The 13241-nt window shown below is 44.7% G+C and overlaps 1 protein-coding gene across 3 annotated transcripts in view; it reads left to right on the forward strand.

Moving 5' to 3' along the window:
• The window catches only part of FNIP2 (folliculin interacting protein 2), a 74692-nt gene that overhangs the window by 33879 nt on the left and 27572 nt on the right, over positions 1-13241 (forward strand). For 2 of the 3 annotated variants that reach the window (XM_040418604.1, XM_040418602.1), the window contains exons 3-7: positions 5969-6100; positions 10088-10188; positions 11147-11218; positions 12246-12346; positions 12601-12690. In XM_040418604.1, the coding sequence (XP_040274538.1) occupies positions 5969-6100; positions 10088-10188; positions 11147-11218; positions 12246-12346; positions 12601-12690 (496 nt within the window). The remainder of the gene's footprint in view (positions 1-5968; positions 6101-10087; positions 10189-11146; positions 11219-12245; positions 12347-12600; positions 12691-13241) is intronic. The other variant, XM_040418603.1, reaches the window with a different exon arrangement.

A 13241-nucleotide genomic window follows, 5' to 3' on the forward strand; every position in this document is an offset into this window, starting at 1 on the left:
ATATATATATATATATATAATTCCCAACAATATTCCATCTAATACTTTAATGTCAAGATGTCACCAAAAACCTCAAATAGTCCTTTATCCACACTTTTCTCATGTAGCTGTGCCAAATGCGTTAGTATATTCTGTAGCTTCCAGATGGAGATCCAATTGCTATCTAGGAGATTACGGCACTTTTTGCCGTCTGGCCGTGCAGGAGTCTTCAACACAGCCCCTTTCCTAAAGTAGTGGGTGACCAAAAGTCTAGCTATGCAGCATAAAATACAGTGACCCCTGTATTTTGTCTTATGGATGTCAGACCCCCACGGAAGACCATATTAAAGTGTATGCTAGCCATAGGTCATAACAGTCAGTGATGGGAACACCCCCTGCAAGACTTGGCTCAGTGTAACCCATGAGTAAAATCCAATAGCCCACGGGACAATGGAAAACATTTTTTTTCCTATTTTATTTATTTATTTTAACACTGAACATTGATCAAGCATGTTTTTATTTTATGTTTACTTATTTTATAATTTTTGTGTTTTATTTTCTTTAACGGTTGCTTTTTGGATGCCTTTTGGCGGTACTGCATGAGGGCTCGGTTAGATTCAATGTGTATGTGACAACTGGGCAGTCCCTGTTCATACACCCTGTTGGGACAAATGGGCTTCATAGAGGGATGTGTCTTGCTCTGGACCCCTTCTATTACCCAGAGCATAGATGACGTGGCGTCTTTTCAGTTAAATGAGCGCCACCTATTAATCCATTCCTGCTTAGTGAAGATGTGTGGCCATGGAAGGTTGCAGCAGCTGGAATGGCGATGTCCATCCTATTAGCTGTCCAGTTGAGACATCCCCTCCCGCAGCTATGCCTATGGCCTATGGTAAGGCTGGGGTATTCTGAACTCTAGTTCCTGCCTGAAAATTGGGATAATGCTCTGTCCCACCCACATGCTTTATACTGCTGTTATTAATGTTCGGTATGAATGCCCTATGTAATTAAAAGCCCAGCAGAAAATCCTCAATGAGCAGATTTCCATTGCAGTGAGGCAGAATGATCAAAAAACGAAATTCCGTGGCGCGAGCCTCTGAGTAGGAGAATGAATTCTGTATTCGTTAATGGTTCTGTGATGTTTTTGATTTTCTCATTCATGGAGGATGTATTTTCCTTGGTAATCTCTTAGCTGATGGCGTTCAGTTCCTCATCCCTCACATTCTGCTGTGTGACCTAGCACCTAAGTGATTAATGCGGGCGTGTGCACCGTGCCCGAGAGCATCACATGATCGCCTGAACTGCTGCCAAATGTCTGACTGATCATCTGCCTGTGAGCACAAATAGGTCAGGCCGTTTAATAGTAATGCCTCGCTGTCACTGCCTTTCATCCACAATGACGGCCGTCCTGTCCGTGTTCAGAATGGGATGGGTAACATTCCTAAATGTAATACATTGTCTTATCAGACAGTGGTAAAAATTGGGATCAGCACTGTGATACGTTTATACGTTGTTTGCAGCGCGTCACGCCAAGTTGAGGTTTCCACATTATGGCCACCTGAGCTAAATTTGGATCGCTATATAGACCCTGTGATGGTCAAAGTTTAGTTTAATAGAACCATGCGAGGTCTGGGTACTGCAGCTGTATGACTGACTGTAATATACGGCCACTTTACAGCCGTCTGAATATCAGACATCATACAGTACATGACGATCTCTTTCTAACAAAGCTAGAACCAGCCCTGTACATCACATGGATCCACAGATCTCCACACTCACTGCTCCAATCAGAGGTCGCAATAACTCCTGTTCAAGCGTCTATGACGCCTGTTCAGACCATTTTACTCCCTGGAAAAAGTCTAAAGGCGTACCAATACGTCTTAGACTTTTCCCCCACATTCATCAGCACTGTGAACGGCACAGGCAGCGCAGCGATGCTGCCTGTGCCTGAAATAACCAGTAGCAAAGCTCCTTACAGCAATGAGCTTGGTTATTGGTTGGCGCGGCGGAGCGATACAGGTCCGGCGGGAGCTGGAAGGAGGAGGGGCTGTAGTAAGGAGAGCGGGGCGCACTGCCCCAGGAAACGTGACCGGGCCGCTGGAGAGCTAAGGAGCCGCAGACTCATGTGACTGGTCTGAGAGAAGAGCTGCCCCCAGGCCTGTGACCCCCACCGGCCATGTTGTGGCAGTGAAAAGCCCAGCCTGTCAGTCTTCACGTAAGTGATTTCGACCATCCTCCCCCAATTATGGTTCCGTCTAGTCTCCCAGTTCTCTGCTCCCCCCTCCTCCTGTCACCCCACAGGGAAGAAGCTGACCAGACTCTGCCGACTATCATGGGTTCTGTTCAGGATCCCGTCTTTACCAAGCTTTTGAATACAAGGCTTTTTTGTCTGGTCTTCAACCAAATCTGCCACAGAGGCTCCAAACGTAGCTGTGAGCGAGTGCAGGCCTATGTATTATGTATTTTAATTACTGCAACTTTCGCACTCCTCCTCGGGTAAAAATACTCCTCAAAAATGGTCAGGAGTATTTTTACTCTTCTGGAAAAAACGTAGTGCGACCTCTGGCTCCAATTGTTCCTCTAGATTTCAGGCTGGCACTTCGTGGATCTGAATACTTTGGGGATTGCATGTAATTATACATTTAATACAGCCAGTGAGCTATTCCATACAATGTCTGTATAGCTCCACCTGCCGTTTTTTTTTTTTTGTTTTTCCCTTTTTTTTTTTTTTTTTTTTTTTTCCCGTCCATCTCACGGAGTTGGTGGACGCACTCAGTTTAAGGGTCCATTCACACGTCCGTATGTGTTTTGCGGATCCGCAAAACACGGACACCGGCAATGTGTGTTCCACATCGCCGACACTCTCATAGAAAATGCGAATTGCGGACAAGAATAGGACCTGTTCTATTTTTTTGCAGAACGCAAGTGCGGATGCGGACAGCACATTCCGGCCCCATTGAAAATGTATGGGTCCGCACCTGTTCCGCAAAATGGGTCCGCATCCGTTCCACAATTTTGCTGAAGTGTGAATGGACCCTAAATGTTCAACTGTCACCAGCTGTATCTTCTGTCAGAAGCTGTGGCAGTTACAGGGAGAGAGCTGCAGCAGAAAGGACACGCCCGCCTGAGCTGCCAGGCTGAGGATAATCTAGCGAAGCAGTGAATGTGGAGATCTGGTTCTAGCTTTGTTAGACATAGATTGTCATGTACTGTATGATGTCTGATTTTTATATTTTTCATTAATCATGGCATAACCCCTTTATTAAAAGACAGTGAGATTTCATTTATATGTGACCATGGTCTGCGGTTACAGTTCTGCGTGTGGTTGTCTCAATGGAAGTGTCTGGGGGGGGCGGGGGAGACACAATCTATGACCAGTCGGATACTAAGACCCTTGCCTAGTTGTAAGACCTCCACCAGAAGATGTGCACACAGGCGATATTATATGTGGGCTCCAGGTTCACATGGTCAGTATAGCAGATGGAGGGGTTCGTCTTTGCCCTGACACCTCTTCTTTGCTATTCTGTGCAGCTAATGGAGGGGGGGTAAAAAAATGTGTACAGGAAATTTCTTAAAATATGCTTCTAAATAAGTTTATGCCTATGCTGATATGGCTCTATAAAGTGGTTAAGACCGGCGGGGGGGAAGGATCTTTAAAAACAGCGCCCCACTTCTCCATAGGCTGTATCTGGTATTGCAGCTCAGTTTAATTGACTGGTCCTGCAATACTAGACACAGCCTATGGAACAGAGCGGCTCTGCTTCTGATCACTTCTGTCTATAAATGACCAGCCCATGGTGTCCTCCATCTGTCGTTCCGGCAGCAGATGTACAGTGTTATGTGACTGTTTGCAGATGGATATCAGAAGTGGGTTAATGTATTTTGCGCAGAGAGGACGCGTTTAATGGTCTTGTTTTTCCCTGCATTGTGTCAGGCACATGACTGCTGCATGTACATTCTAATAGCCTGGTGATGGTCACATTACAGATTGCCTTCTACCGAATCCGCAGAGCAATGTGCCTCGTGATTCTTCAAAGAATTGTCCACATCCAGGTTTCAGATTTTTATGTTAAAGCTTGAATTAAATTCTCACCTTCAGTTGTAAGAAGAAATAAAATAAAAAAGACATTTAATAAGTGGTCAGACACATGACGCGCCCCTCACAGTGATGGAAAAGCTGTGGAAACCTAACATATTGGTAACTGAAAATGCTAGACCCCATCCCCTTGGCTAAGGCCTCCCCGCTGCTGTTTCCCAGCAGGAAATTAAAGGGGATTTCCAGGACCAGCTGCATTGATCATATGGAGTAGTCCATAACCTCATCGCTGCAGCTTTGGACTCGAGGACCACTGGGGTAGCGTCAGTGGAACGGCAGGCATACTGGTACCGTACAGTGCTGCAGATTTGCCGCACAAAAATCCATGGCAGCAAATCTGCAACTGATCGGTCACTTGTGAACGTATGCTAAGTGTTCCTTTTAAGGATCCATTCACACAACCGTATACGTTTTTTGTAGACCATAAGACATGGATTCCGGCCGTGTGCGTTCTGCATTTTGCTGATCCTGCCCTATCCTAGTAATGCCTATTCTTCTCTGCAATATGGACAAGTATAGGACATCTATTTTGCGGGGACGCAGAACAGACATGCAGACAGCACATTGAAATGAATGGGTCTGCATCCGATCCGCATGATTGTGGAAAGAAAAATACAGTTGTGTGAATGGGCCCTAATGGGAAGCCCCCCCAAGCCCTGTTAAGTACAGTACTGCTGCCACTGAGTGGAGAGTACTCATTAGTATAAAGGTACTTACCCCGAGTCGTCTCAGCACGCAGCGCGGGGCAAGGAGTCTTCTAATACAGGATAGAGAAGTAGTGTTTGAGTGCTGGTGTGCAACCACTGGGACCCCCAGCGATCCTGAGAACGGGGGTCCTCGAGTGCTGCTAAACTGCCACTTGACAATGTAGCGGTGCGTCTTCTCCTCCATTCACTTCTATGGGGCTGACAAGTACGGTGCTCGCTGCAGTTTCATAGAAGTGAATGCGGACCACCGCAGTTCAGCAGCACTTGTGGACCCCCATTCGCATGATTTCTGGTGGTCCCCGCAATTATCTCCTCTCCACAGGATAGGGCATGTGTTATTAGTGGCACAACCCCTTTAAGACCCTACTTGTATGAAGTGTTTCTGGAGATAAAGTGAGGATAATGTGGGAAGGGGGGGTTATGGACTGTCTGACCATAATCCCATTGTAAAGACTTTCCCCGGTCAGAAGTGGCTCCTTACAGGAAGCAATAGTTTAGATCTAAGATGACTTTTGGTTTGGAACTATTGACCTTCGTACGGGTGGTGGTTTTAGCCCTACAGGTTGTTATAGCGTCCACTTAAGGCTACTTTCACACTAGCGTTCGGAGCGGATCCGTCTGATGTTTCATCAGACGGATCCGCTCCGATAATGCAGACGTTCGCATCCGTTCAGAACGGATGCGTCTGCATTAAAACTTAGAAAATTTTCTAAGTGTGAAAGTTGTCTGAGCGGATCCGTTCAGACTTTACATTGAAAGTCAATGGGGAACGGATCCGCTTGAAGATTGAGCCATATTGTGTCATCTTCAAGCGGATCCGTTCCCATTGACTTACATTGTAAGTCTGGACGGATCCGCTCGCCTCCGCACGGCCAGGCGGACACCCGAACGCTGCAAGCAGCGTTCAGGTGTCCGCTCACTGAGCGGAGCAGAGGCTGAACGCTGGCAGGCGGATGCATTCTCAGTGGATCCGCCTCCACTGAGAATGCATTGGGGCCAGACGGATGCGTTAGGGACCGCTCGTGAGCCCCTTCAAACGGAGCGCACGAGCGGACACCCGAACGCTAGTGTGAAAGTAGCCTGTATGGGGGGGCTGACTGAGGGGGCACTACAGGAAGGGATCCCACATGCTTAAATACAAATATATTACATTGTATAATAAAAATGACTTCATCTTGAAACCTAGAGATCCAGAGAAGAGGCTCCAGCCAGATCAAAACCCTGTCAGACCAGCAGCAGTGGGACATGTACCATCTCCTCCCGAAATGCAGCATCAGGATGTGCCCAGCCTGCCAGGGAGCAGCTGCCAAAGTACCAGGTGTGAACCAGTTTTGATGCTTAGAAGTAAACTTGCTTACATCTTGTGCTGCCTCCTTCATACTGTGTGAACGCTGCAGACCTGCATGTGAATCTGTGACTGTCACATGTTCTGCCACCATGCCCTGTGCCCTGGTTATTGGAGATCAGCAGATTATTTCTCAAGATAAGTAAAGACTATAATTGCGATTATACAATGGTAGACTTAAAGGGATTCTGTCACCTTGTTTTCGGTTATAGAGCAGTGGACATGCACGGCTAGATCACCGCAATATACCGGTCCTATAGGGCTGTGTGCTTTTATTTTGTTTAAAAAATGATTTTCGAGATATGTAAATGAGTCTTGTAAGGTGCCCAAGGGGCTGCACTAACCTTCCTGGTGCCCAGCCACGTCCCCTGTGAAGGAGCCCAGCACCGCCTGCGTCCTCCGAATCTCCTCCTTTCGACACAGTTAGATTGCCGTAATCTCGCGCATGCGCAGTTCCTTCCTTACAAAACTCATTTACATATCTCTAAAATAATTTTTTCAACAAAATAAAAGCACACAGCCCTATAGGACCGGTATATTGCGGTGATCTAGCCGTGCATGTCCGCATCTCTAACTGAAAACGAGGTGACAGAATCCCTTTAATGTAGCTTAAAATGGCTAAATATAAAAAGTGGTCTTTTCTTTGAAGCATGCTATATATGCAAAGTAGTGTGTTCTAGGCAGATGTGTGGAAATATGCTGCAAAAGTGTTAATAGTTTATTTTTATCAATCAACAAAATGCTAAGTGAATGAACAGAAGGTTTTGAAGGAACTTGGAAGGTTTTCCCAAACATCTTGGACTACTCAGATCTTCTGTGGATGTAGGCTTGCTCAATCCTTCTTTCTCATCATGTAATCCCAGACAAACTCTATGATGTTGAGATCAGGGCCATATCATCACTTCCACCACTCCAGCCTTGACTTTATGTTTTGAGGTCGTTCTACTGCAGCAGAATAAATTCGGAGCCATTTAGACGCCTCCCTGGTGTTCCTTCACTTTGCATTTTGTTAGGCTAGTTTCACACTCGCGTTTCCCATTTCGGCAGGCTGTTTCGGCAGTTTGCCAGAGATTACCTGACACTCACAGGCTTCATTCACCATAATAAAGACTGGCAGAGAGCTGGCTGCAACCCGGCAAATATGTAGAGAATTGGCCCAGCGTAAACCGCTGTGTGCAGAGGTTTTCATCTGGCTGATTCTCGGCATGTTTGTCGGGTTGCGGCTGGATCCCCATTATAGTGAATGGGGCCAGGCAGCGATGTGGTAGTTTCCAGCAATGCCGGATGCAGAGAGATCCGGCAGGATGCTCCCTGCTGGAACAGCCTGCCAGATCTAAAAACTGAGTGAAACAGGCGCTAATTGAGAAATAAATATTAACGCTTTTGAAAGCATTTTTACTTCACAGCATTTTATCTGCCTAACACTTCTGCACAGCACTATATATTTTTCTGAAAATTCCAGTTTCAAGGGTCACAGAGTTTTAGTAAAACTTAAAGCGGTTGTCTGGGTTCAGAGCTGAACCCGGACATATCCCCATTTTCACCCAGGAAGCCCCCCCTGGCTTGGGCATCGGAGCAGTTCAGGCTCCGATACTCTCCTTTGCCCTGTGCTGAATTGCTCAGGGCAAAGGTATTTTCTGGAGTTCCAGTGACGAACCGGGCTCTCCATAGGACTGCTAGGCGGAGGCTTCTGCCCAGCAGTGAACCCGGTGATGTCAGCTGCACTGATGGACAGGCTTTAGCGCTGCCCTAGCCAGTAAAATGGCCAGGGCAGCGCTAAAGCCCACACATCAGAGCCGGTGACGTCACCGAACACGCTGCTGGGCGGAAGCCTCTGCCCGGCAGTGTGTTATTGTAAATAAAAGAGCCCGCGCAGAGGGGCTGCCTGGGGGAAATTATGGGTATGTCGGGGTTCAGCCCTTTAACAAAACTCAATGACCCTTTAAGGATATGGTCACATGGGGCAGAGGTGTTGATTGCATATTTGTGGTAGATTTCTTTTTTCTGCCGATTTCACCCTATGTATTGGAAAAGGTGAAATACACTGTATAAATAGGCTGCATAAATTGACATGCTGCAGATAAAAAATGTACACTGCAGATTCTGCAGCATATTCTCCATATGTGAACCTACCCTTAAAGTGCAATTGCCAGGGTTTCATCTGTCTCCTTTTTTTATTTTTTTATTCCATTGTTATTTTACATAAAAACATTGAATAAAGCTCCTTCAAGGGGTTGTTCCACCATAACAACTTATCCACAAGATAGGGGTTATGTATCCACTCAATGGGGGGGGGGGGGGGGGTTGGGCGACTGCTTGGACCCCCACCAATCACATGTTTGAGGTGCTGGAGTGAATCGGCAGTCATGTATGCTGCTGCCGCTCCATTCAACTCTTTGGGACTAGAGTTGAATGCATTGGCAGCTGCTCCGTGGACTCCGGCATTTCATTCTTGTGGGTTTTTTGCAGGGGGTTCCAATGGTCAGATCCTCCTGTGGATGGGGGATGCGTTCCTTTGGTGGTACAACCCCTGTGACAGCCTCAGTAATTTAGATGGAGTTTTTCTGATTGATTTAGAGGATTGCCCCCGGATATAAATTTTTGGTTTATTTGTTACACTATTCTACCCAGGTTAAGAAATCTGAGGTCAACCAAATAAAATGGGAACTGCCATTTATCCTTTGTAAATGTCATGTATAATCTGTTACCTCCAAATGTGTCCGTGGAGAAGTCAAACATTAGTGTGAGCAGAGCCTTTGACGATCGCCTGGAATCCACTGACTAGTAAATAACGTGTCCAGGTCTCATGACAGTCTGAGTCACTGCACAAACCTCCAACACCTATTTCTGATCTTCTGATACTACATGCCAGGGAACACCCAAGGTACAATAATCCACGCGGTGAACCGCTGCTGCATTCCTCCTAGATACAATGACTCGATCCTTACACTGAAACGCGTGTGTCATACTCAGTTTTAATGACTTGTTTGTGTTTCTACCGAAATGCAAAATGACTTAGTCAGGTTTTTCCCATCTTTCAAGCAGTTATATGACAAACAGAAATCCATAGTATGGGCGTTTAGGACATGCAAATGATATTTTTATATTTTTTTTATTGCTTATTTTTACTATGAGTAAAGTGGGTGATTTTTATATATCATTTATTTTTATAATTTTTTTTATATACTTATTTTAAGTCCCCCTCTAGGGCACTTGAACACGCAATTATTAGATTGCTTGTTCCATAGCCTGCGATGAATTATCATTGTATCCTTTAAAAGGCTCAATACTACCACAACAAACAGCTCCTCCGATCTCGGCGCTCCTGGGGAAAGGCCTCTCAGTTGCCGTGGTCACAATTGACCACAGCATCTAAGGGGTTTAATGTCAGTGATCGGCGTTCTCTTCATTTACAGAGATTAGCATCGAGTGTCTGCTGTCTAAAACCGTAGAAACCCGGTGGCATGTGAGCTAATGCAATGCTTAAAGACCCAACTTCCGTTTTGTATGGTCTGTCACTGGCCTCAGTGGAGTTGTACTGTATACTGCGGAGGCCAGTGATTGGCTGCAGCGGTCACATGCTGTTTACAGACCAGAGGTGGGGACTGGAAATGGGGAGGGATTAACTGGTGACTATCTATAATCTTTTCTTATTTTAACACATTTAGGGGCTTTGGAGATTTTCAAATAAATCAAACCACCCCTATAACTTCGTATTTGATGTTACTCGGTATAACCAGAACATGTAGCCATATGAGAGAAATGGGACCCTAATAGGAATTTCTTAGGATCTACTTTTAAGCTTTTTTTATTTTTATTTTTTTTTTTTTTTTTTTTTTTTTTTTAAATATAGTTCCTCTGATCAGAAGGCCAGTAGAGCGCAGGAGCGCCCAATTATTTTAGATCATTGGGCATTCTTTATGGGTGGTGTTGTCTATGACTATTCTATTTTTTTTACAGTACACCAAGCCAGCCTCAGACGTGAACATGCTGGGGGAGATGATGTTTGGTTCTGTGGCAATGAGTTACAAAGGTTCCACCTTAAAGATTCACCTAATCCGGTACGTTTTCAAGGAATATCCTGCATTAAATTGGAGTGCTCTACATATCTGCATGACATGTCTGTGCTATTCCAGGTAAATGTAATTACGTACGTGTTTCTGCAAGGTATTAAATAAAAAGGGAGGTCAGGATCACAAGGATTCTTATCTGAAGCTGGAGTACAGTCAGAGTCAATAAGGAAGTCATTAGCAAATATTTTGTTGCTTTTGTTTCCAGGGCACCACAACTACCACTCCCATCAGGAAAGTAATCCTGGAAATGTAGGTTATGTGGTGCTGGGGTTGTGACGGAAGAAGGTACAGCCCCATAATATAGACGTAATGGACTAACTAGGAATATGGGAATGAAACTTATTATATAAGACATGAGCACTGACTACTGGAATGCAGACCGGTTACTTGGGAGAATGTGTCGTCATTGTGTACTGGTGTATAGTGGTCATCATGGATGGACAGTGAATTTCAACCTGTCCAATCTCATGGTCTCCTCTGAGGCAAGTGGTGGTCCAGACATGTGTATTTATAGGGAGTCGGTGCATATGGCGGTCAGCCAAACACGGATATGTCCTGCTACTGCCAAGTTTTTGATACAAAAATGAAGTGTAAAAATGGTCTAAAAGACATGATAAATTTGTTGTTTGCTCGCCTTTTTGATGCAATTTGCAGTGGAATTCAGGCTCTAGTACAATAAAATCACTCCTGGCCAGTAAATGTTTTCTATGACTTTATACTTTTGTGTCATCCGTGAGAGAGGCTTATTATACAGAGTATATTGTATGGTAATGCGTCTAAAGTCCGTTTTTAGATTGTTCTGCCCTGTTGTAAGAACTGTTTAGGCAGCCTGTTCACCAGCACAGCCAAACGGCATCAAATGTATATGGTTTTATTTCCATGCAGTTTCTGGCCGTGCTGCACACTTAGTATGGAGACATACTGATTGATTTTGCCTTCCTTTTAGGTGTCCTCCTCAGCTTATGGTTAGTAAAGTCTTCTCTGCTAAAGTCGGAGGTTTCAGCGGCAGCACCAGCACGTAAGAATTTCTTGTTTCACCTCTTCCTTCATGAAATCTGCAATGTCTGCATTTGTGATCGATCTATCATGCCCAATATGAAATGGGCGTTAAGCGGGATGCCCAGGACTGGGAAAACCTAGCTGCTTTCATCCAAAACCAGCACCACCCCTGTCCACAGGTTATGTGCAGTATTGCCGTTCTTCCCCTATTGACTCCAATGGAACTGAACTGCGATACCAGACACTGCTATGGTTTTTCTAATCCTGGACAACCCCTTTAACTTTTCTAATCATATTAACAATATGACTGTACCTCCAATCATATGAAACGTGTTTCATTGGTGGCAGTCCATTGTAATGTAAATCTATAGCTTCTCCTGAACATGACTTGTGGCGCCACAATGCTCTGTAATGTGCTGGAGCCTCTTCATTATAGCTGGTGGGGATCTGGACACTAGTACCTACCATCAGTAAGAGCTTCTGACAGATCTAAGAAATTCCAGCTTACTGTAACTAGAGGTAGACCATGTTAGGTTATGGAAAAAACCTACAAAATGATGAGCAATCCAAATGTATTATCTGAACGTTCATAGAGGAACATCCTCTCAGGATCATGATGGACCCAGTTGTAAAATGGTGATGTTCTTGTCATACGTCCAGAATGTAGGCATGAATCCTTATCGTTGAAAGAATTAGCTGAACCTATGGAGTCATTTGAAGATTTTATTTTTTATTTTTTGAAAAATAAAATCTGAGGATGGCCTCGGTGAGCCAGGACTTCCAGCGATACGAAGATGGAGGGGGCATAGGCGCTGTTCTGTGCCATCTCCAGACTTCTGAGGTCATGCGACTTCAATGGAATGCATTGTATGCAAATTAGGTCTTCTGCATATAACTCCTCTTAGAAACGTCCATGTTTGTTTTGCAATAACTTTATCATGTTGTAAAAGGTATTTTCCTTGGCTACAGGATGGTCTGGTGTTTACTGTCATAAGCCTCTCGCATGACAAATTTATATTGACCTTCTTCTTTTTCTGTTGCTGAAGTTTACAGGATAGCATGGAGAACATCAGTCATGATGGCACAGGAGCCAGGCTTGGTGTGAGCCACACTGGACAAGGGTTATGCCAGAATGGATCCAATTTAGGTATGTGCAGGTTATTGCCATGAGCCTGACTGCTAGTACTCCTGGTGATGTCGGCTCTCACGCGCACACAGTGAGGTCTATATGGACGGACAACCTCTTTATTACCATTTGAATTGAGATACATTAATATAACCCACTTGCCTTTACTTCCCATCATTTCGTCTTTGTCTTCTCCTGTTTTATAGTGTGTGGCTTACTTTTATTTTTTTATTTTTTTTATTTTTTTTCAATTTTGCTTCCACTTCCTGTTTTAGGTATTTTACAGATGTGTGGCAGCAAACTGCTGCCTGCCATGTTGGAAGCACGCCCCCTCCGGCTCATCCGGAGTGCCTCTTTCTTTGCAGGTTTGTGTGGAATGCAAAATACCACGAAAGCCACACAAAAGCTCTGTGTGATTGTATGATTTTAAAGAACCAATGGTCCAGCTCCTAATTACACCGGGTCCATGTTCTTATCATTGATTTATTGCGTGTTCAGGCTACAATTACACATGCAGCTGTCGTTTCCACTTCTGGCTTTAGGGAAAAAAAACTGCTTTAAAAAGTGCATGTGTGGTTCCAGCCCAATAATTGTATATAAGGATTAATGTGACACATGTACATGTCTGCGTACCGCAGTCATACTTGCGTCACCTCCGCTGCTCCATTTGTGTTAAAGCTTCCTATTGTAGCTTTGGTATAAAGTTATATTATCTTATACCGCATCCACCTACTAGTTCAAGAAACACATTGGGGAACATTTATCAAAAGGTTAACACCACTATTGTGGCGCTAAACAGTTGCAAGACGCCATATTTGTAACGTTTCAGCTTCTCGCCACCTTAGAAAAGTGATGTGGAGCTATCACTGCGGCCAGATTTACTATAACTTGCGCAACTTTCTGGCATAAGTTTTAC

The sequence above is a fragment of the Bufo bufo genome, chromosome 2 (assembly GCF_905171765.1).
Source record: "Bufo bufo chromosome 2, aBufBuf1.1, whole genome shotgun sequence".
In the NCBI taxonomy this organism is placed as follows: Eukaryota; Metazoa; Chordata; class Amphibia; order Anura; family Bufonidae; genus Bufo; species Bufo bufo.